Consider the following 25179-nt stretch of genomic DNA (forward strand, 5'->3'; position numbering starts at 1 on the left):
ACACACACACATGCCAAAACAAAGAACATTTAATATAAACAAGAAGTTCATATACAGCAGGTACTGTAATAATTTAATAATTTATTCTTAATTTAAGACTGACACCAGCACTGACTACTGAAGCACTTTAAAACAGATTGTATTGACCCACTGAAGATTTGGCATATTATTGCTGAAACAGCATAAACACTTCTGAAACTAATCAAGTTTTCATTTTTGTTAGCCTTTAGTTGTCAGCATCATAACTGGAGGACATTTAAATTAAAAACAGTGTGGAGTGAACGTACCATTTCTGTGGTGACACAATCAGTTGGCGCTCCTGAATGGAGAAAAAAAAAAAAACTTCTTTAAGGCTAAAGGCATACTTACACTCACAAAAATATTCAAAACATTTCAGATGAGTTTAAACAAGACTGATGAGCACAAGATAATACGTGACTTAATTGACAACAAGTAAACCATACATAGTTATACAACAGCGATTTTTCCAAAATGAAAATCTTTCACCAACTCAATTTAAGTACTACAGTATCTTCTGAAGCACTTCATTGAACATAATCTCATTATGTAACTTTATGGCATTATATTATCTAGGTATATTTGTTGACTTAATAATTCCTGAATACGAATTAAGACTCATTCTAACAATGAAAAATGTTTCATCATTTATTTTGTTGTAGTCTACAATGATCAGGGAAGTAACTGGGAATTTAGTTTACACTAAATTCTGATTTTAAACTCTGCTACAGCCTCACAAAGCATTTACTTCACAATGGTTACATTTTCACACGTAAAAAGCAAAAACCTTAAAAACACATATAATGGTAGGGCAATCACAGTGCCAAAGGCTCATGATTGTCACATCTTTCAAACATACATGTCGTTATAATTATCATTGGTAATGAAGGTAGATGAGTAGAAACACACAGACTCAAATCTTGTAGTCATGTCACCGACTGGAAAAACGTTGCAGACACAACATAAACCTAACCTGAACCGCAGACAAATATAAAATCCAAGCATTAATGATAACAAAGCATTTATCCATGTCACACTTTGAAAGACAGGAGTACATTACAAAGACTCCCAACAAAGGCATTGTTATACATTGTGAGCTGCACTGTGTCCACAAGACAGTCTCAAGTAGGACGTGAGTAAATGTTCTTAAGTACCAACAAGCACAGACAAAGGACATTCCTCCATTTAAAAAACATCTTCAATGCCATAAATCATTCTGAATGTTATTCTAAACTGAGGAATTCAAGCTTTTTTTCAAATTTGATACTCTTGTATGGATATACAACCCCAACTCCAAAAAAAGCCAGGTTCCTGTGTAAAACTTAAATAAAAATGCCATCATTCTCAAACAAAATGTCTGCACCAAAAATGGTTCTACAAAGTTTTCCTGAGTCCATGTAGTAATAACCTTCACGCCAGGGGTGCACAAAAGTTTTTCGTTTGAGGGGCCAAAACTGAGACTTGGGCCACAGCCTAAAGGGCAAGCACCTATTGTACTGTATTGTACCGTTAAGATGCAAAATGATACAAGGTGGTTTCCAACTGAAATCACACTCAAATTTCTGAAAATCCTTGCTTGTGAACGACTGAGCTTTTGAAGCATGCTTGCATACCCAATCAGGATACCATCACCTGTTACCAATGAACCCATTTACCTGTGGAATGGTCAACCAGGTGTTGTTTTTTTTTTTTTGAGTATTCCACAGCTTTCTCAGTATCTGATGCGCCTGTCCCAGCTTGTTTAAAATGTGTTGCTTGTATCAAATCGAGAAGAAACATATATTTACAAAAATCAATGAAGTTAAAAACATTTAATATAATCTTTGGACTGTTTTCAACTGAGCAAATTAGTACATTATGTTTTATTCATGTTTTACACAGTGTGTCGATTTTTTTTGGAATTGGGCTTGTAGGATTATTTATAAGACTACTGCTGTTATTATACATTAACACTCAAAATTAACACTCTAGAGTCAAAACTGACCAGTTGTTGCTGATCTCATTTTGTGCTATTTATATGAGAGTCTCATCGCGATTAAAAAAACTCCACTAATTAACTCATCCTTAATGACCAGGAAGGTGAAAAAATATCAAATCAATCCCTTCATTTTAACCCAAAACACAAGCTGAAATGAGACACAGTACCTCTTACTTGCTACTCTCGGGTCTTATATCCAAATACAACCCAAAATATCAATGTCAATTAAACTGGCTGATTGAAATCCAAACTAATCTTTATAGTTGATTGTACAATGCAGATTTGGTAATCCTGGACCAAAATCTAATATGCAATAGTTTGAGAGTGTCAGTCTAGTAGTGTCGTTGTCTAATAGCATTACATTGTAAAACAACTTCAAAAACAAATCTGTAAAATAACAATTGGTAGATACCTTCTCTCACTAGAAGGATGATCTCACAAACATTCATCATCCCTTTAAATCACAGCAAGTTCTTCTGTGTGCTTTTCACGCAAGAAACAACCTTGCCTGACCAAAAGCAATAAAAGTAAACCAAGCATAGCAATGTTTTAATTTATACTGTAACAGTCCTTTGAAACAGTGCAGTGTCTCAACTGCAAATTGTCTCATATTCACCAAGCTTTATGGATGCACCATAAACTGAAATCTAATGTGACATTCATCGGACTTCATTTTCACAGGATAGGTTTTGTGGCTCTGAGATACCATCCTGCAGGCATGTTGGAAATGTACTTGAATACATCTCTTCCAGGTGACCTCAAATACAATACTCTGATGTCTGGAACATCTCAGAAGCTGTGGCTCCATCCAGTCACAGTCTGGTTAAGGTACCGTGTTTGCTGTGATGCAGTCACGGGCCTATCTCTTGTAGTGGCTGGGTGCATCTGCGAACATGTACTTCAGTCTGTAAGCTTCAGCCAGGAGGAGGCCCACCTCCTCATTACCCCAGTGGATCGTAGGAAGGTTCTGCAGTAGCATAAGAAGACCCTGAGGAGCAAAAGAAATTTACTTTACTTTATAATTTACTCAACACTGACGCTACTTTGTAAGGCACAGATTAAAAGTACATACTGCATTTCACAAATACACAGTATATGGGTTAGTATGTCGAATCCATGTCTGACACAATGGTACTTTTTTTTAGTACAGGTGAGAGACACCTTCCCCTCCATGTTAGTAAGGTTCTCAATCACTAGATTCCTCAAGACACAATATTATTTCAATTCTTTGGACAATGATACAATATTTGCTGATATCACAAAGTCTACCAGGCTAACATTATGATTTGATTCAACTCAGAAGCCTGTGATTGACATGTGACAATATCTCAGCTGTCAAGGTTCGTGGACAACTACTTGTAGCTTATCAAATTACATGTATTATTTAATCTTTTCCTTTATTATATTCTCTTTTCGGTGTGGCTGAAACACAGTCGCTGATACTGCTGCAGTGAGAACAACAAGTTAGCAAACTCCAGAGTGAGATGGCCAGGAAGATTTCCCATGATAGCCCTGATCACATAATATCATCCAATATTGCTTACATGCTCACTTCAACATGTTAACATGCTAATGTTTAGCAGGCATAATCTTTACTATGTTCACTATTAATTTAGTATGGTCACATGCTAACATTTGCCAGTTAGTGCTAAACACAAGTCTGATGGGATAAAGAATTTCCCTTCGGGGATAAATAAAGGAATTCTGATTCTGATTCATTCGTTTGGTTTGACATTTAGTCATAAATCAAAGTGTTAGACAAGTAAAAATTTGACAGTGACAGTGAAATGATTAATCCTGAATAGAATCAGTTGTTTAATCAATAATGAAAATAGCACAGGTACCTGAAAATCAACCATGGAGAGGATTTCTTTGCGCCACTCAATGAGGAAAGCAGCACAGACATATAGGTGGAAGCGAGAGAAACCCTCTGCTTCAGCCTGAGGAACAGAGCATTATTACAGCAAATAAGAGCACAGCTTTGACTGTTATGCAAACACAATCCACAGGGAGAAGAGGTCTGCTTCACAAATCCTGTATGATAGAGTGAATTTGCAACAGTGTAAATTCTACAGTAGCTTTTCAGGCTGTAGGTGGTGCTGTTGTTGTACTGGAATACTTTATCTTGTAAAGACTTGATGATGGCATACACTTTGCTCTACCTGGTAAGTGTCCCAGAGACGAATAGTGCAACGCAGTGGCAGCTCCCTCATCAGCAGATTGTTCATCCACCGGAAAGCGAACTGCAGGTACTCCACCTCATACTTCTTGAAATGATTGTGAATGTCCTCTGGAGACAGACACACACAAAGAGCCACACACACAAATGCGGATGTTAAAATTGTGTCTTTCACATGTTAACATGTATGAGTTTGCAGCAAACAAGCCCAAAGTAAAGTGGAATGAAGAAGACACATGTCTGGAGTGGACAGGAGTCCCCTTACCATCTATCCTGCTGACCAGCTCCTCTAAAGCTTTCACTTTGTTCTGGATTCCAGGTTGAGCAAAGGTGTAGTTGTCCTGAAAAGATACCAATTTCAGTAAACCAGCACATTTACAGTTTTAAGTAAGTGTTTATTGAATTATACGTGTATGACCAGACCTGTATTCCATCCAGCAGCTTGCTCATGCACCAGAAGCTGTCAGCTTCGATGTTTCTCTGGGTGTCCAGAGGCAGTGCCGCCACATCAAAGTTCTCCACATCCTCCACTAGAACAACAAATAACACTGAGTGAAACAGAAACGGTCTGACTCATACAGATGACTCTTATGAAAGGCATACCATTTCTAAAAAAGAAATGTATAGTAGAGCTCCCAAAAGTAATCTCTCTCAGTCATCACCTAAGATCCTCTAGAACTGTTCATGGAGTGTTTATCTGCAGAGACCCTGCCCTCTGCCTGTATTATTATTTTGCTGTCTTCAGGAGGTTTCTGTGTGTCAACAGCCCCTGGCCAATAACAGCACACATGGTGTAAAAACATGGCAACCAGATTATATTGCTGTCCATCTCTCTCCTGTGCTCTCTGTCTGTCATTAACATACAAAGAGCTGCTGGTCTGTTTGACTGAGACTGGTGCTGGGCTACACGCATATCCACACACAGAGCAGAGAGGCAAACAGTGAACACAATGAACACGGATCACTGTGTTTTATTAGCTGCATCACTACGCAATGAGCATTACAGGAGGGATGTGAATATTTGTTTGTAAATGTTCACATCTATGGTGCATTGGAATTTTATAACTGAACTATGACTAGGTTGCATACTTTATTTCTCTTACTGTATGGAAATTTGATGTTTACACATCACGGATGATGAACAAAGGCGTTAAAATGTGAGTCTTAGTGTAGGCTGATATGAATTTAATGTGGAGCAACTGCCCTGCAGGTGAGATGCTACTGACAAAGTGGGCAGCAGAGTGTGAAATAGTTGAAGTCTATTGAGGAAAAGATACCATTAATAATTGAGTGTTTAATAACAATGTAAAACAGAAGTCAAAAACAAAGATTATCACCATGCAAAAAGGGCCAAATAATGCAAACAAAAAACTGCCACAAATGTCTGAGTCATTTTGGTCCAATGTGACGGGACTTTCTATGCACAAATTTTTCCATCAGTAACTTACTGACAAACTCGGACAGGAAGACGACGAAGAATGGTGTGACCAGATCATTGATTCCCTGTACGTAACCGCTGGCTGGGTGGCGGATGGCCCAGATAAAGAGGATACGTTCAAACACCTGAGAAATGAAAGACAACAACAGAGCAGCTGATTGTTGTGCATTTAATATGAGATTAGAAGGTCAACGAAACCTACATCATTTTCAAATATCGAAGCTCTGTTTTTAACCCTTAAGAATAAAAACTCGAGGTTGTTACAAAAACAGGAGTCGATGCAGTGAAAAACAATCACGTTCACCATTTTCTCTTGCATGGTTGTAGGATTTACTGTAGTGTTAAGTCAGACTATAGATCTAAGGTAAAATAACATGTATAATACTGAAAACTGTTATGAAGAGATTTAGCCAAAGCAATAGTAACTGTAAAATACAGTAATAGCTTGGGCTCCCTGCGTTAGCTGGAGTGCTGTAATGGGTGGTATGTACTTTGCTTATGGCAGGGCATAGTGGGCATTATGGTGGAAATCAATGTCCCACACTGTGTATGCAAATAAATGACACTGATGTTTAATGCACTAACCTGTCATCTGCTGACAAAACTCTTCACATTTTGTAAAGTTATGCTAATGTCATCATGATGAATTCTCTGAAAGTTGATAATGCTGAATAATAAAGAGTTATTGCCCTGCTGTAAAACGGCTGTGATTAAGCCTGATCATGTATCTAGATACGAATTTGAACAAAAAAATGGTGTTTTGAAAAGGCAGATATTATCACCACATTTGAGGAACAAGTTCTACTCTGTGATTTCTCTTTTACACAAAGGTTCCTCTGCAGTGTAGCAATCGAATGCTGGGTCTTCCTCAATGGCTGACAAATACTCAACCACAGCCACAATAATCACCATATCAATGACAGGGTCAGGAGTGTTCTTAGGCAGATAACATCTAAGTGTAGTTCATGTTTCCAATCTCGATTTGACAGCCAAGTCAGGATTTGCTGAAATAAGTACTGGGGCCTGTATCATAGTACAGTTTGACTTACTCTCATTCATTTCAGGGTGCCAGGCTTTACTCAGCCTAACATCTGTGATCATAGATATCTGCTGTCAGAAAGCCATGTTTGGACACACTGTACAAAAAAACATTTCATTTTATTAAATTTTTCCAGTCAACTGTCTCTGTTGTTGCTTGTTTCTTTATTGTAAACAAAGTGCTTTTGTCTGTGTGTCCAGATCCAGTTTGTCAGCCAACTGATTGGTCAGCTGCGTGGCACAGGTTACTGTTGTCATTTTTCCAACGCATCGTACAACTTGCCTTGCTTTTTTTTTTTTTCCGTTTTCCATCCCAACTCATACCTGTTAGCTGGTGCTTTATTTGGTATGACCTTGGTCGAGATTCCAAGCAGGCTGAGTGAACATGAAAAAACTAATAATTTAGTTTTTTTTTAATTCACATCTTTTGTCAAAAGAGTAGCATGGAGCTTCTTTATGTGTGAGCAATGAATGTGTGAGAGAGGCCAAAAATGCAAGTGATGCAATAAAAATGTTAGCAGTGAAGTTGTCAGATGGGCAGTAAATGTACAGCGTAGGTTACAGAGAATAAAGACTTCAGCTTCTCAGGACTACAGAAAAGCTCCTGTGTGATGTTCCCAAAACTGTTGGACACTGAGGTGAGGACACTCAGCTAAGAATCCCGATTACGCTGTGGGGCTACTGCCGCAGGGGAAAACAAAGCAGAGTCTAAAGTGAGTAGAAACCTGCAGTGGAAAAATGAGCCTTCTTCATGGTAACAAGAAACCAGATTTAAGTCCAAAGCCCAAAAAAATGATGTTAGGCTTCCCACTTTGACTCAAAGACGACAAGTCTCCCCGGTGATTACTCAAGTCACAAATGACACAGGAGCCATACAGAATTATGTAATGCACACACACACACACAAATCAACCCACATGCACTTCAGTAGATCTACTTCAAGAATTTCCCTCCAGGGATTAATAAAGGAATTCTGAGCTGTGTAAACTGTGTGTAACTTCAGTGCGCTTACCTCCTGCACGACGGGCTGCTGGAACAAGGGAATCAGAGGGTTGGTTCTTGGAATGTCAATGTGGATCTAACAAGAAAAGACATTTTTGAGATGTTACTAAGGACAATCATAGCTGGAAACAAGTTTCTGCATATTTTCTATCATATCATAAGTGCTCTTTGGTGTTTACTTATTTTTGTTGTCTGATGGTATGGTAGGAGTCTAAAGGCTTCTCTCCATTATTTAACTTTATTACCTGTCTGTATGTGTCTTTAAAGTTCTCATCTGTTCTGGAGTGGTAATACTGTTCTATGAAGCCAAAGTATTCTTCTCGCTTCCTCTTTAGCACCAGCTCTCTGCGCTCCTTGTTGGCAGGCAGGTAGCCCTGTCAGACACACAGAATGGAAGAGAAAACACAGAGCGCCAGTGAGGGGAGGCTCAGTCATTTGACATCAGAGAAAAGAGAGGAGATAAGGTTGCTCAAGATTTCTGTCAGCATTTTATAAAAAGCAATTTAACCGACTACACTAAAACATGTAAAGTGGACTTTGAAAGAGACAACAGGAAAAGATACGGAGTAGAACATGTGATACTGCAGCTTATCATGGGACTTACAGAGAGAAGTCTCCATGTGACTGGGCGGACTTCTCTTGGTATGCCCGACCAGCTGTGCTTCCGGAGCTCCTCTACAACAGCACAGAGATAACATCCCACATTATCAACACTCTTTTACTCCTTAGAAAATGAAGAAAGAAATCCAGAATGACAGACGGCACATTCAGGTGACTGCATCCCAGAGCGTAATGCTGGCCTGTAACCAGCAACTACCCTGCATCTACACAATCAAAATGTGTGGCAGTGGTGCACTACTACCAAGGTCAGTGTTGGGACTAGCCAGCAGCTGCTTGAATTTGTCCAGCCGGCTCTTCTCTCGCACCGTCATGGGTGGTGCCCCCGATGCGTTCTGGTCTGAGATGCGAGCCACGAGTGGGATGATGGGACGAACTGGTAGAGTGTGTTGCTTCTGCAGTGTGGAGCGAACTGTAGAGGGCCATGTAATAAAAATGAGAATATCCAAAAAACATACCGAAATAAAAACTTGTGTTTTATGAAAACAGAAGAGAAGTATAATATTAAAACACCACTCCTTTGAAAATTAAACCAGAAATGTGTGTACTTCATAATCATATTTATTCATCCTGTCAATCCAGACATTTAATTTCCTGCATTACTGCAGCCAAAACAAATTCTACCTTTTGACTGGAAATCATCAGCTCTGTTTTGTTTAAAATGGTTACATAAAATGTTTCTTATCACTATAATGGAACAGCTATGTTTATTAAACTGAAGTGTTTAGGATGTTTAATAAATAGTAAAAGCGCTTGTGGAACTCATTGCTTGTTTACATCCCAGCCGTAACTTCTGGGGCTATTGGACATTTGCCTCTAGTGGTACAAAGTGGTATTACGAGACTACAAGGGCCAAGGCTAGCTGGTTAGCTTGCTAACATCAGTAGATACTGTATATCTATGACACAATACACAAATGACTCTGACATAAGGCCAACACTGTTGTTTCTTCACATTCTGTTGATAAGGTTTTTGAGGTTTTGTTTTTTTAATGCTTTGAACTATGTTGGAATCTTTCAAATTGCACCTTTAAAAAAATGCACTTTTGAAAAAACAAACTATCAGTGCGCAATACTACTGTGTTTCTGCCAATAAACTCACTGGCAGCTATCTGGGACTCATTTGTCTGTATAGCTGACAACACATTACAGCATTTGGTGAAACCTGCCAGGTTCATGCTAAAGACCTCATATAATTCCAGCTTTAACTGCACCTTTGGGTCCCCCTGACACAGTCTGTAATTAGCTTAGCTGTGAATCACCTGATAAGTTGCTCAGTAGGTCTTAATGCACACATACCTGAGGACGTGTTGAGGTGGGTGTCACTGGTAGACCTGACAATCTTGCCATTGACATGCTTGCACTCTGTGTCCTCCTCCTGCACATCCTGGAGGTTTTGAGCTTCTGTCTGGGGAGGTGCCAGTCTTTGTGACACCACAGTTTCTGTGTCACCAGCTTGAATTTGCTGAGTGGAAACATATCAGAATATATCTTATCATTTCAGACCAACTCAATTAGACGTAATTGCTCAGTGATGAAAATGATGTCTTGCAAATACCTGGTTCTGCGAGGATGGAGAGGGCAACCCCGATGGCAAGGATGAAGGGAAAGGGGTCCCAAGGAATTCCTCGTCCTCCTCATCGTTAATGTCCCAAGCATCGTTAGTGCTGCGGGCAAACTCATGGAAACTAGAGGCCTTTTTAGACTTGAGATTGTTGAATTTGGGCTTTGTGTCTTTGAGATACCTGCAGAGGGAAATATTGAAAGATCAAATAAACATACAAAGACAAAAAAATTGACTGGTCATGGCAGCAGTGGCAGCTTATATACACAAAACATTTGATGATAAATTCAAAAGGAACAAAAATAAATCAAATCAATGCAACAAATCCAACAAAAAAGGGTAATTAAATAACTTAAGTCTCTAAATAGGCCTAACGATGTCAACAACAACAAATGTCAACACTGGGTCACACTGGCACACTACTGGTGCATGCAATCCACGCAAGCACTCAAAACATATAAAAAAACGTTCTGCAAAACGAAGTGGAAACCAGGCATGACGCAAATAAAATGCATCAACGTGGGCAACATGACACCATGTGGTCCAGCTGGGTTTAGCACTTACGTGCATCGCAACTGTGGGTCGAGAGGCGGATGCTGTGCTCCATAAACAGGTTGTACACTGTAGAGGATGACATGTGCAATGTCATACACACTTTGCCCAGCATAACTAATAAGCAAAGAATGTGTGTAGATTGCACATCCAACCCTAGTTGGGTACAGGTGCATGACATACACAGTATACCAAGGAAAGGAGAGACGTTGTCTGCACACTCAAATTTGCAAACTTGATATTGGTGCAAAGTTTTCACCTACAAGTTCTTCTTCAGGCAAACATCCACATGAACAAAAAGCAAACTACACGGACAAGAAACGATAACCTCATATGCTGTACACTACATAGACAAAAGTGTTGGGACACCTGACGATAACAGAAACTTTAATGATATTGCATTCTAAACACTTAAACAGCTGTGTAGTTGTAACACCATCTACTCTTCCGAGAAGGCTTTTCAAAAGGTTTTGGGATATTTCTGTGGGATTCTTTTGCCCATTCATGCAGTAGAGCATTTGTGAGGTCAGGGACTGATGTTGGACGAAAAGGCCTGGCTTCCAGTCTCTGTTCCAGTTCATCACAAAGGTGTTTGATGAGGTTAAAGTCAGGACTCTAGTCGGGTCAGTCAAGTTCTCCCACACCAAACTCATCCAAACAAGTCTTTATGGACTTTGCTTTATGCACTGAGCACAGTCATGCTAGAATAGAAAAGGTCCTTCCACAAACTGTTGCCACTAAGATGAAGCATAGCATTGTCCAAAATGTCTTGGTATGCTGAAGCATTTAGATTTCCCTTCACTGGAAGTAACGGGCCAAACCCAACCCTTGAAAAACAGCCCCATAAAGAAGTGTGTCTGCATACTTTTGTCTATATCAGACCTGGGCAAACTGTTCCACAAAGGGCCGGTGTGGCTGCAGGTTTTCTTTCCAACCAAGCAGCAGCACACCAGACTTGACTCATTTAATCAACTGATCTCAGTCTTCAGACAGTTGATTGGTCAAACTGTGTGCTCTTGGTTGGTTGGAGCAAAAACCCGCAGCCACACCGGCCCTTTGTGCCCAGGTCTGGTCTATATAATGTATGTGATATGCAACTTTCGGCATATGTCCTAATTTAAGTTCATTTTGCAACACGTTTTAAAATAAAAGGTGTGTGCAATATAGAGATTATAGTTTAGAACCAATCAGTATGCAGACGAGGGGACACATATCAAAGAGGAGTAAAAGAAATGACCTTTTGCATTGATTATTTTTTTATGAGAAGGATTTTATGTCAAATCTCCAAGATATTTAGGTATACTGTCGCCCAAGTGAGGATGGATGTAAGACTTGCACTTGTGGGTGAAGGCACACCTAGTGCAGCTACCACATCTATAGTCTGCGAGAGTAATAATATCTGAGAATGGACAAGGGGTGGACATATTATTTTTAAGAGAAGAGATCACTGACATAGGTGGACCGTTAAAAGACCGTTAAAGGGATCCCTGAAAACGTTTTACTTTGGGATCTGTATCAATGTGCCAGTGTTTTGTGAAGTACAGAGCCAGCAAATACAGCTACACATTGTGAGTCCCACTGACAGAGTGACAGCTCAGTTCTTAATGCTCAGCTTCTTGCTAACTCTCTGGTGACCCGGAGCATACACAGTCAAGAGTCGTGGGATTGGATCTCGGCCTTTCACTTGTATTTACAGGAAGGAATTGAGGCAAGTGTGTTTATCTGGGTCTATGTTAGCAGTATAAATGAGTCTTGTAATGGGATAATGTGCCTATAAACCATAAGTTCACATTTCAGACTACTAGGGAGCAACTTTTGGTCAAATTTAAATGCAATCTTCAGTCTTTCATTCAAGACAGCTCTCTTAGACAAGGATTATATTTCGAGATTTTTTTTTTATATAATGACTATACTTTTTTGACCACAGTGATGGTTCAACACAAAATCTGATATTACTGTTTATCCAAAATGTTGTGAGAAATTCATTCTTAGCTATGTCATTCATAGTAACTAAGAGGCATTTGTGTGAATGTCACCAAACACAAAATATCACTATCAGCATGTTGATTTTGTCAAACTGTGGCTTCACCCGCCTGAGGCTACAAGATGTCAGTCTAATTTGTATGAGTAAACTGACTATAAGCCTGTGGTGGCTGAGAACTGGGCCTGGTGATTATTTGGCAGTGTCAGAGTCTCTTGTTTACCAGCCTCAGACTTGTTTTATCAGCAGTAGCTCAAGGACAGGCAGCAAGACTAGCTGCTCTCTTTTCTGTTTAAACACATGTTTGTGTTAGGGTTTCCAGCATTCCTCCCAACCCGGTTTGAGAGAGATCAGCGAATATGACAAGCAACAGCAACACCCTCTCCCCACAGATCCTCTTATCAGGCTAGGACACCCATAGGGAGTGCTCATAGTCATAAAGACACACAATCATAAAGTCACACAGACCAATAAAGGTATGAATGAGGTCATGATTTGTGTGTCCAGGGTGAAGAGAATAACAAAAAGGAGAGTATGAGCATACCTGCAGGTCCTCAGTGTCCATTATAAACCATTACTATGATGCCTGCTGAGCAGGGTCTACAAGCTGGGACAAGCCTAGTCCCAGTTTGTGCCTGTCATATATTGCTATTACATTCAACACAAAAGCGGAAGGATTCTGAAAATGCCCGCACAAAATGACTCTGAGTGGCAATGTGGATTTATTTTTCAGAGAAACAAATGCTTATTGGCATTGTGACTTAAATGTAATTAATGTTTATACACCAGAGACACAAACTGGGGCTAGGACGAGCCCAGTGATCTGGCCTGATGGTCCACATGCTTCCTCCCACTTAATACTATTTTGTGCACAGCATAACATATAGTCTCTGCTTCGTAATTAAGCATTTTCCCTGTTCCCCTGTAATCCACAGATGAAACCTGGATAACCAGTCATCTTTGTCTTAAATAAAACTGCAACAAAAACAAGATGTATCTCATTTAATTTCTACCCTTATGGCTCTCTCTGCAGTGGTTCTCATCAAGACTGTGCAGACTTCTTCATTGTCCCCTCCCAGCAGTTAAACTATGCCGAGCGTCACCACCTCTCAGCACAGACTGAGAAAACACACGGCGGGTTAACACCTGATGCCTCAGCTCTGAGCGTAGAAAGCACAGAGAAGAAAGAGACGGACGTCTGTCAGTTAGCTGGAAGCCATCATAAAGACACACACTCAAAAAAAGTCTCAAAGTGAATGAATTAAACCACAACCACAATATAGCCGACTGAGGATTAACGTTACCGATATTCTACACGGAGATATTTTATACGTTAAAGTTAGCGAAAGAGTTCATTAAACTAGAATTCCCACTTTATGAGTTGATTCAAGCTACAATATGCTAAGTTATTACTAAAATGGTTCTCCAACAGTTAATATTTTCAGCACTAGCGGTATCTAATCGTATCAGTGCGCCACTTTTGTTACGAAGGGGATGTAGTCCTGCGTCCTTAAGAAAAAGAGCGTTAAAGAAACCCACCTTCCGGGAACCTTTGCATTTCTCCTCCAAAAATTGATCCTGTTCTCGGTGGCCATACTCGTATAACACAACCCCCTTTAGACCAACACCGAAACCGGTTCCTCGCACGAACACACCATGGAGAAACCGTTTCCGCGTTTCACCGGGTACAACTCGGTCCCGCTAGGCTTCCTCTGTTCTGCCTCCCCATAAGTTTACACGATCGGGAGATAGTAATATTTAGCTTTCAAATGCGATGATGTACGATACAGCGCACTGGAAGCCGCCATCTTGGAGTACATCGATCCAAACGTGTGATTGGCGAGTTGGTCGAACAGGTGCAGTGAAAGTGGCCAATTGAATATAGAAGGCGGAGTTACGGTCAGGGATGCGCGCTCGCTAATATAAACAAGATGAAATATGTTTTGAAGCTTTAGGCTAGTGACTGAAAGGTTGTTGTGTTGAAATAGCCTACAGTTTACAGGCAAAGTCATTGCTGGGACTCCTGCCATCTTGACGACTGGCTGTTGTTAATATGTTCGGCTTCACTAGTCAGGTCGTGAGGTGGCTGGAGAGGACAACAGGAGGACATGGGTCCTAAGGTTCAACCTCCTGCTTTAGCAACCGTTCGCTTTCTGTAACCCCGAGACATACGGACTTGACCTAACTAGGCATTGCAGCTCTGTCAGTTCAGTAGGCCTAGTTAGTCAACAGAAAATTCAAATCAGGAATTTTTCAAGTTAAAATGGCAAAAAATAATGAAATAAATAAATAAAAAAATGCTAATGTCATCTTTCCATTGTGAGAGGTTTGAGCATGCTGGGCATTTTTTCACCTGTTGGACATCTGTTTTAAACATTTTGTAAACTATAATTAATGGATAAAAGAGTCTAATAATAATTACTATTATTATACATGTAATAATTATTTATTCCAACAAAACTTAACCCGTGCCTCCATATATATATGATATTATACATGATATACAAATTCTGTAAAATGTAAAAGCTCAAAACAAAACATTGTAGTCTTATTACCTTGACCTTACTGTAGGGTGCAAGTGGAAAAACAACTTAAGAGCAATGATCTCTATGAAGTGGAAAAAATAATCACAGCCATGAATTTCATTAACTGGAGAATGCCAGATGTACAGACCTCAGTTATGTTTAAAGAAAAAGATAGAAATGAAGAAATCTGAAATAGTACCCGAGCGCAGCACTGCCTAACCAAGTCCTTTAAGCTCTTTAGCAGCTATTCTGTAGATATTTATTACGTAAACCACAAGACTGCTCACAAATCTGAGCAGTTCCTCTGCATTTGGCTGCTCTGCATTTTATTTGATGTGAAGTAGTACTTCTCTTTTTCCTGCAATGCTGCGTTTTTATACTGCGTCCACATGAGGGCAGGCGGTTCCTGTTTCAATGAGGAAGCCTTGGCCAAAGTGAAACCAGCCACTGCACCTCCAATTTATTGTAAATATCTGAAAAGGGAATTTTCACTTTCTGTTGCTTATTACAACAACAGATAGCCCTGTACAAAAAAAAGCCCAAATCATTTGCAGTCTGTAAAATGAAATCATAACTCATCAATTGATGATGCACTAAGTCACTTTATTTTCATCTTTGTTTATTTGATTCATATAGCCCAGGGACTTACACAGAGCAATTTGATGTCTCTTGATGACCTATTCAAATGCAGGCAAATGGAGGTTTTGGAGACATGACTGAGTTTCATTTTACATGCTGGCCTGCTTTGAATATCAGGTGCTCTCCTGTGTCTGTTTGTTTAGGGAAATCACTGCAGCTCCCCACCTGTCTCTGGCTCTTTCAGCGGCCAACGAACTTCAACTGACAAAATCCAGGTGAGAGTTTACGTCCGGGTTACTTGCTGTGCTAATGTTGGGAACAAATGTGTGTTGTGGAATTTTCTGTCATCATGAGCGGAGAATAGCTCCATTCACACATTTTCTGGGATAATACATTTGTAATGACTTTTTTTTTTTTTTTTGCCTCAAGTGTTCTCAAGTCTTGTGACTTTTTGCCACTGTATTGCTTTTGATGTGGTCAGCCCATGGAGGAAAACGGTGGCGTAAAAGGAGTAGGCTGACAGGAGATACACTAATAGAGTCACAAGGCAGGACAATGGAGAGCTGTGTGTGGGACTGCTGGAGTCGCCTGGGGCACAACAGTTTGCTAAAAGACACTCTACGTTTACTTTGAACCTTTTTTTTTTTTTCCTGTCAGCCCTTCATGGCTACTTTAATGTCTTTTAAATGTAAGACATCTATAAATCTCTGCCCTGAATGCAAATGTGATTTTTATTTTAAACTCTAAAAAGACTACTCTAATGCTAGGTCTGTTGTACTCACAAGGTAATTGATTTTTCAAAATGAATGTATGATGAGCGTTTTCATGGCTCATGTTCAGTGGAGTTTAAGCCCCCAGCTATATTTTGGTTTGTGTGACCCCCTTGTTTTGCTCTTCCTCTCACCCCTGAAAGGATAGCATTGTGACTTGTTCTCTTCCTGAATGATAAAGCGGCAACAAAAACCACTCCGACAGCATTCTTTAAAAAAAAAAAAATAGAGGAACTTTTTTCTTTTGTTGTCTTGACTTTGTGGTGGGCGTTCAGTTCTAAGTTTAGAGGACTTTGAGGAAATTATAGTTTTTAAATATTAGAAGAAAAGTCAGATGCTAACTTTCAAGTGGGAGTTTATTCGAAGCTATTGTCAAGAAGAGGTAAGTTCTATTTATGTCACTTGTATAAACTTTATACAAGATAATTTAGCTACACTTTTTCAGTTGAATTTGAATATTTAATACACGTTTATAACATGTTATATATGTGTGTCATACGTAGTAGGGCATTGTAAGTGTTTATTAATGTACAGTATTTGTCAACAATTATAACTTCACCTATGAAGATGTAATTTTTACATTTTTACATCTGTTTGTTACAAGGTTTACTATGTTGTCATTGTGACATTATGTGTTTATACATCAGTCTTTACTTAGTGCCCACAAGAGGAGTTATAGTTGTTGACATATGCGTTACATCTGGATACAATGGCATTATTGTGTTTCAGAAACCATGTGTGTTTGTTCAACAACATTAGTCATATGAGAACATTGTTTAGATGGTATGAATAAAAGAAAACAAAATGATTTTTAAACACTTAGAACTCTGAGGCAGAAAATTTAAGGATTTTTTTTTTTTTTTTTTTTTTTGAGTGTTGTCTTCAGGCACGTGGTGATGTGTAGTCGAATTCTTCATCTCAAGGTCAGCGGATCACCAGTGGCTGTGCTGACACGCTCTGACTGTGACCAGGCCATGAAGGATTGTGAATTCTCTGAGAAAGGTATGACAGGAGACTGTGTGTGTGTGTGTGTGTGTGTGTGTGATTTCCCAACACATACAGCATTGCTTTATGCACTACAGTGAACAGATTAGTCTACATAAATGACACACATTTAAACAGTGGAATATATGTAGCCAGAAAATGTCCAATTCAGGATTTTATATTTCACTGATCCACTTCGCTTTTCAGTTCACTGTTGTATTCTTTTAAGTTTTACATGTCAGTGAAGGCTGTGTCTTTATGAATATGAGCACACAGAGAATGTTGGGGGAAGCTGGAAGCAATATTTCTAAAAGGGGGCTTTCAGGTGTTCTTGGGGGCATTTAGGCATTAGAACGAGTTTCAGCTGAAGATTCACAACAAGCTGAGGTAAAACTTGTAACCACGTGCTTGAATGAATGTGGTCTACAGCAGTCTAAAGCCTGCCAGTGCGACCAGACTGTATAAAAATGTTGTTTCCCCAGCATGGTGTTTACTGTGTCAGCTCATTTCTCCTTACACTGGAAATAATTTTGGGCTGTTCAGTTGCTGTCTTAAATATTCAAATGAACCTAAGTCGAATTATAAGTTCAACATCTAATTTTTGTAAATCCTATTGTGAAGTTAGTTAAACTTGAGGAAACATGTTCAGCAACTTTAGGATATGAAGTTGACTCAGCAGCTGTTCAGTCACGCTAATGAACATGTGTGTTTTGCTTCTGTGTTCGGTCAGTTCTTCATACAGTTCAAAGGGTAGCTGCTGCTCATGGAGCTGCTTTGTTCCAGCAGGAGTAGAAAACCAGTATCAGTGAAATGTCCTTTGCAAGGGCACTGAAACTGGATTCAATACCAGTCTTTACTTTCAGACTGTTTTCATTGTTGTGAAAACAAACAACCACTACTTATCTATTATCGTTCTTCTTCTATTTTTTTTTCCATCATATGTGGTTTTCTTCAAAGTATAAAAAGAAGGGAGAGTTAATGATGTATGATGGAAAGTCTGCTAATATGGTTCTTTAGAAGCCTAATTTCATGAACTGACTGAGCTCTGAACCATACATTTATCAAAATCACCATTTCAAGTCAAAAACAATAAGTTAGAAGTGGTCTTTCACTTCTAAAATTTAATTAAATTGAAGTGAATTAAGTGAAAAAATAAATAATAATAATAATTAAAAAAATATAGCCATGGCTACAAATTTATGTGAGGGAGTTTCTGTTGGCAGACTGCCAGTGAAAGCACCTCAGTGTCTGGCATGTAGACACACAGTATAACACTTCTCTTAAACCGGACGCCTTGCACCTGACAAACTGACTCACAGCATCAGCTGGCTTGCTTCCAGCTGAGGCAGGGGCAGTTTACACCTGTGCAACCTTTCCCGGCAGCGTTCTGAAATGTTTTTGCCTAGTGAAGAGTCTTTGGTCTGAGCTGGCTTTTGTGCGTACATGTTCTTCTACTTCTTTTTCCAGCAGCCTCACATCTTTTTTCCCTCGGTAGGCTGTTGTTGTTTTCTAGCGGAACAATAAATAAGAATACGTTTTGTTTGACGTTTCTGATTGGTTGCTGTTTGTAATCAATATCAAGATGTTTAAATGTCAAATTTCTAACAATTGCATTTGTTTAACACTCACAGATAGAATTTCTATTCACATGGCTTTTTGCTAATAATTTGCTAATAATGCTAATAATGACATTCAAACTGTCCAGTTAAATCAAATTTCTCATTTAGCCTATGTGTTATTTAATGGGGGGCCATAAAGGACCTGAGTAATAGACAAAGGGGCAACTAATAAACCACAATCATCTCCATTTTGGGCTTTTCAGCTTTATGCACCCCAGTACGTGCTCAGACCCAACCCATGCTCAGAAGGCAGCTTGCTGCTTACCACCTTCTCATGTCAAACGACAGAATCTGAACCCAGCCTCCAAAATTTGTGTGAATTCATTTTGCCTTCTCAAGTGAATTTAGTAATTGCAAGAATTTCATTGAAATGTATTTTAGTTTCCAGCAAAAATCACTGCTTCAGATGCTGGTGGATGGCAATTTGTGAATAAATGATGGCGTTCATGGATTGAAATTTCTATCCTCAGATAAACACAGCTAAACTTGAAAAAAATGTCAGCATGATTCTGATGAGCTATTGTACGTTCTTGAGAAAAAGCAATACTTGCCACATGGCCGTCATAGTTTTCCATCAGCACCTAAGTGGGACGTGCATTTTTTGGGTCGGAGGTCTTCAAAAGATTCACAACACAGAAATGTAACCCAGTCCCCATGTGTCAGGTTATCTGTTAATAGTGTGAGCCTTTTTTGTTGTTTAATTTATTTATTAAGGTGGGTGGTCTTTGTTTGTGGATATCAAGACACATTTGCAAATGCTAAAATGTGTTCCCGCACAGTCATTTTCTCTCCATACGGTGCTGCCACATAGACTCAGGTACTGCTGCAAGCTCCCACATGGCTAATGACCTTCTGGGTGTCTCGCAGCTGACCTCAGATCAGATTGAGGTTAATGGCATTTAACACCCCAGTGCCTGCCTATGGCACATTAATCCTCACATAGCACTTTCTAATGCAGTGTATAAATCTGTGAAGGGGAGGGCTGACCCATGCTCTCCTTCAACGCCAGGTGCTACTCAGCATCAGCATCAGTGAAGAAAAAACAAACAAAAACATTTTTTTGTCTTGAGTCTTCAACAAGATTCTTTTACATTTCCATTACAGGACCAATCACACAGTGAGTGATTTGTTAATTCTGCACCCAGATAAAAAAATTTTTAAAAAATGCATTGCATTGTTCTGAGTGGAAATGAGTCAATAATCATTCTGCCTTAATTTCTTCACTTATGTGAAGAACATTATAAATACATTATATTTTCACTGTCTCTGCAAATCTAGATTGTTTTCAGAAATGAAGACCATTACACAGAGGAGAGAAGCTGTTTGCCAATGGCAGGAGAAATCTTAGCGTGGCTGTGAGGAAATGTAGCACATGGATGCATGTGAAAACAAAAATCAGGAATTTATTTATATGTTATTAATCCATGTGGTTGGTTAGAATGAATCTACGCGTGTTTTGCATATGTTGTGTGTGTGTGTTACACTGGGACAGAAGTGGAAAAGAGGATATTGCATGTGTTTTGTGATGTGCACTTATTGTAAAACAACTCTTAGACAAAGAACAAACAGTGTTTACTGCTGCTTTGCTTTCAGCAAATATCTATCTTTACCTCTGTGTCGTTATCACTCCACTTATTATGGATTCACAAACAAACAAACACACACACACACAAAACTACCCCCCATACTCATTTCAACTGACACACTCGGTTTAGCTTTGCAAGTGATTGTGTGTTTGTATGTACATCTGTGTGTGTGTGTTTGTACACATACTCCTGTGTGTGTTAGTGTGTGTGATGGTGTGTGTGTGCATGCCCAGTAAACTGAGTTATGAGTGTGAATGGAGTGAATGGTATTTGACCATGTGCATTGTGTTTTATGAGATGAGCAGGCTTTAATGACTCTGTCACCAGTAAATGGGCTCTGATTTGTAGCACAGCTGTCGCTCCACAGTCTGATCAACTCGGGCCTTCTGGAGGCACACACACACACACACACACCAAGAATTAGCAAATGTTCAGCACATACCCCACACCTAAACATCCATATTAAACCATACATGCTCACAATGCAGTTCATGTAGATTGGGATTCTGCCACAGTCTCATTAACATGTGTTGTCGATACCGAAAGTAATTGCCGTCTGAAATCTAAAATCTAAACTTACATCTGTTCAGATGTAGGCAGCACTCAGACAATGGATCTCATATCCAATAAATGCACCTGTTCCTCAGAGATGCTGCCGATCTGTACCAAATTATTGGTAATGTGGTGTCGATCCCATTTTTGTGGACACAGTGCAGATAGAGTTATGTTATTCATTAACACAGTGTGCAGATGTAGCAGAGAGACTGTGTTTAGGGCAGCAGGGTGGTGTTGTGAGTTCCTCATCAACTGGAGAAGCAATGCTTGCATGTTTCAGAATGGGCCTGTTTTGGTAATGAAGAGCTTTTGGTAAGAAGTATTTCCTAAGTTAACTGAATTTTGGCCTGAGATTAAAGATCAGATTAAACGTCATAGCACTGATGTGTATGATCCATCCATTTTCTATACCGCTTATCCGTCAGGCGGGGTTCACCCTGGACTGGTCAGTCAATCGCAGGGCCAACACACAAAGACAGACAACCACACACTCTCACACTCACACCTAGGGGCAATTTAGAGTAGCCAATTAACCTAATGTGCATGTTTTTGGTATTGTGGGAGGAAGCCGGAGTACCCGGAGAAAACCCACGCAGGCACAGGGAGAACATGCAAACTCCACATAGAAGGGCCCAGACCGGGATTCGAACCTGGAACCCTCTTGGTATGAGGCGACAGTGCTAACCACCGTGCCGCCCCTAGTACTGATGTGTGTGATCATTTTGGGAATTTAAAACCACATTCTTCAAACTGGACCACTAAGGATTTCTCCTAGAGGAAGAGAAGTCCAGACTGATACAATATTATTCAAAAGAAGAAGTTTATCCATCTTGAATGGGTATTTTGTAGTCTGGTTGAGACAGAGAGGCAAGTGATTTATTTTGTAAATTGGAAGTTCTTTCATTTGAAAAAAAAATAAAAGAACTTCATATTTTGTGTGAAAAAAATTGTCATTGTGAAAAAAAAGAAATTGACAGGATCAAGTGTTGTTGTTATTGTAATACTCATTTTGTCCACAAGAGGCTGATATGCACCCCTACTCCATGTTCTAAATAAAACTAAAAACATTTATAAAAGCATCATTCTGGTAATTTCTCAGACTTAAAAGTGAAATATATGATCTTTGCTGTCACTAAACATCTCACTAGAGCACAAGCATCTCACTGAAAAAAAAACCATTATGCATGTTGTTTGCTGCCATCTGAACACATACTGCTCACCAAGCTCAGATCACGCTGTAAAGTTAGACAGTGCTGGTTAAATATAAATCCAGATTCTTTTACTGTGTAGCCTATTTCTAACTTTTCAGAAACATATTTTATTGTACTGTTGAACTGTAATATGATTTGGTTTCCTGCCAGGTTGTCATGTTGAAAACAGAGGTAGGGAGGATGAATTATTGCGGATCCCACTGCTTTGATTCTGACAAGATCCACCCTCCTCTGCCTCTGATTGGTTACATTTGTTGGCCGTGTTAGGTCTGCATATAAGTTAACAGTTTGACTCAAGCGTAGAGGATGTATTATGTTTTGTGTCAGTTTTTCTTGTGGCTGGTTGGTATAACAAACAGCCAGTGGCAGTGTTCACACAGCAGACCGTGAGCTGTGGCTTCCCCGGTAAACACAGCGACCTCTTCGGCTGTGGCAGTCCATCCTGCCTGGCCTGCAGTTCTTCACTGCCAGACTATCTCAGGGCTTAGCAGAGCAAACAGACTGGGTGTTCAGCGAGTCGCCGTTACTAAATCATGTTAACCCTGGTTGCGCCTGTCATTTTTCCAAGCTTTGTGAGTGTGGAGTGTCCGCTTGCTCTGCAGCCTGTCCGTTCTGCATGCCCCAGAGACACAGCTGTAACCAAGAGGTCAGTCAGATGACTGGGCACACTACAGCTCACAATGTGCTCTATCAGTGTGTTTAGTGATTTCATGTTGTGTTTTGTTGCTGCTGTGTTTAACACTTCAGGGAAAACATAGATGACAAGGAGAACACATGTAGCCTGAGTAACAACTAAAAAAAGAACAGATTAGCTCAGATTACAGCACACAGACAGAGGGAGCGTGACTTCATTGTCTGCTCAGGATGACATTACTCCACTATATCTTTAGAAATTGTTTTTTCCTCTAGGTTAATGTTCAAGAATCTCACAAATAGAGCCTTTAAGAAAGCTTCTTCAGACCACAGACATACACCTACACATTCCCTATATAAAGGAATGTTAAATCCTATTTTATAGTATCTTATTATTTTTACACATTTGCCAGAATTGTTCATTCTCTGGTATGAACCCCCTGTAAATGCAGTGATGGAGTATTGTTAGTATAACTTCTCACCAGCAGATGTCACTGTTGCAAAGTTTGAAAGATTTGGAATCCATAATTTCTTCAGTTTTGCTTTACAACAGTCGGTCCTCTGCACTTCACTGCATCAACTTACAGACATTTAAACGGCTGGATTGATCTATCCATCTGTCTTGTTTACTTTGCAGACTCAGAGCTCACTGACAGTGTAACAGGTGTGCCCTTTTGATTTCAAGGAAATGTCAGCGCAATCTTATGACGATGTGTACAAAATGTGTGTGTGTGTGTGTGCGTATGTGTGAACTCAAAGCAGATATGTACATTATCAAGATTGAAATGACTTCCCGTGTTATGAGCTCTCTCTGTATCATGTCCTTTGTGTCTTTTACTCTCTTGTTTACTTCTTTCTGTTCATTTAGCAGTGAGCCTCAACAGCAATTGTGCTCATGTATGCTGCACCTTGTTGACTTTAGCCTCATTATAAGGCCAAATGAATATGACAAGTTGTGACATTAGGCTACAGCTGGAACAAATGTGCCAGCCGCTCACTCTCCAACCTGGCCAATTTCTCTCTCTCTCTCTCTCTGTTTCTCACACACATACACAAACATGTGCTCCCTTATTTTTCAGGGAAGGGCTTCGTGGGGTTGATGGGTTTGCAACAATATTGGAAATGTAGATGGGCCTGTGTTTTGAATTGGATTGCACGCTTTGATGCAGAGACAGATTGTAAACTGTGATTTTATTAAATCCTTCATTAGGATTCATCAGTGAGATTGGATCAGAAAAAGGTCACTGTGCAGATGCGCCCCCCACCTCTCTCCTCTTTGCTCCATCCCCCCCTCATATATAACCACCTCTCCTTTTTCTCTTGTTTACCCCCTCTTTCTCTCTCTCTCTCTCTCTCTCTCTCTCTCTCTCCTTCCACTGAGCAAAGCATAGGGGACTTGCTCTCATCCACCATTTCTCTCTTATGTTCTCTTGCTCTCTCTGTTCCCTCTCTAGCACTTGCCCGAAACAAATTTGCGATGAAAATGGGGAAAAATGATCATCATGGGCCTGCTAGAGGAACACAAGGTGAAAGTGACATTATCCCCCCACCCTGGACCCCCCTTCTCTCCCTCACAGCCATCTAGGCTGGCGCCAGTGGGATGCCTGTGCCACAAATCATTTGTATACTCTCATTTCTGCGAGCGGGCCACGATGTTGCTTACTGCTTAGTGAGCAGATGACTTTCAGAAAGAGGAGTGAATTGCGAGGGAGGGATGAAGAGATGGGGAGATGAGGAAAGAGGAGCAGGAGGAAGAGGACAAGGGACGGAAGGGGGGGAGGTGTGGCAATTTGCCGGCGTGCTAGGATGTCTATGGGAGTTGGATCTGAAATTGGGAGGGAAATTGTGTGTGCCATATGTCAAGTCCTACAAAGGAGGGTTTCATTGTGCACCTATATTGTGTGTGTGTGTGCGCGCGCGCGTGTGTGTGTTTTCTGTTTTCAGAATGAAGCATCTGGGTTGTTTATTGAATCACCTTCACTATTGTCTGCATTCTGCGCTATTATCACTGAAAGAACTGCAGCCCCCCCCCCACAACAACATGGAAATGGGAAATGTGGTGCACATATTGTCTGTAGCTAGTGTTTGGTCATCTTTGTCTCTCTCACATGTATGCACACACACTCCCTTCCCCCACCCCTGCCCAGTGTGAGACATCATGATTCTTCTGGTACACTGAATACATTCTCCATGCACTCTGAGCATTGGTCCATGCAAGCGAACATGTGACATTACCAGGAAAAGAGTATTAGTTCACCTCCACTACAGACACACATATGTGCTTGAGTCCCAGCATTCATTAAACAATAATAAACACCATGCATACATAGGTACATATTCACCTCGCTCT

At 40.0% G+C, this 25179-nt stretch overlaps 2 protein-coding genes across 9 annotated transcripts in view; one reads left to right on the forward strand and one right to left on the reverse strand.

The window, feature by feature from the left end:
- Nucleotides 1-13: 13 nt before the first annotated feature.
- tbc1d22b (TBC1 domain family, member 22B) lies at nt 14-14181 on the reverse strand. The gene is made up of 13 exons (XM_046396016.1): nt 13907-14181; nt 9829-10015; nt 9570-9735; nt 8516-8683; nt 8258-8328; nt 7899-8027; nt 7664-7729; nt 5624-5738; nt 4599-4705; nt 4441-4516; nt 4159-4286; nt 3841-3936; nt 14-2984 (listed from the first exon to the last, which is right to left on the reverse strand). Exons 1-13 carry the CDS (start codon nt 13960-13962, stop codon nt 2856-2858), a joined length of 1494 nt encoding a protein of 497 aa, XP_046251972.1. The 5' UTR covers nt 13963-14181; the 3' UTR covers nt 14-2855.
- Nucleotides 14182-14318: 137 nt separating this feature from the next.
- LOC124062917 (myelin transcription factor 1-like) overlaps nt 14319-25179 on the forward strand; it is a 100559-nt gene continuing 89698 nt past the window's right edge. For 3 of the 8 annotated variants that reach the window (XM_046396007.1, XM_046396005.1, XM_046396010.1), the window contains exons 1-2: nt 14990-15746; nt 17116-17243. In XM_046396007.1, the coding sequence (XP_046251963.1) occupies nt 15625-15746; nt 17116-17243 (250 nt within the window). In that variant the 5' untranslated portion in view covers nt 14990-15624. Of the gene's footprint in view, nt 14488-14987; nt 15747-15900; nt 16624-17115; nt 17244-25179 lie in introns of those variants that run through there. The other 5 variants (XM_046396008.1, XM_046396013.1, XM_046396011.1 and 2 more) reach the window with 4 other exon arrangements.

Source organism: Scatophagus argus, chromosome 8 (genome assembly GCF_020382885.2).
Source record: "Scatophagus argus isolate fScaArg1 chromosome 8, fScaArg1.pri, whole genome shotgun sequence".
NCBI classification, from domain to species: domain Eukaryota; kingdom Metazoa; phylum Chordata; class Actinopteri; family Scatophagidae; genus Scatophagus; species Scatophagus argus.

Coding starts and splice junctions, on each gene's coding strand:
- tbc1d22b (XM_046396016.1), bottom strand. CDS start 13,962: ATGGCCACCGAGAACAGGATCAATTTTTGGAGGAGAAATGCAAAGGTT. Junction 7,730..7,898: donor TTAAAGACACATACAGACAG/GTAATAAAGTTA, acceptor TTTTCTTGTTAG/ATCCACATTGACATTCCAAG. Junction 5,739..7,663: donor AGCAGCCCGTCGTGCAGGAG/GTAAGCGCACTG, acceptor TTCATTTCTCAG/GTGTTTGAACGTATCCTCTT.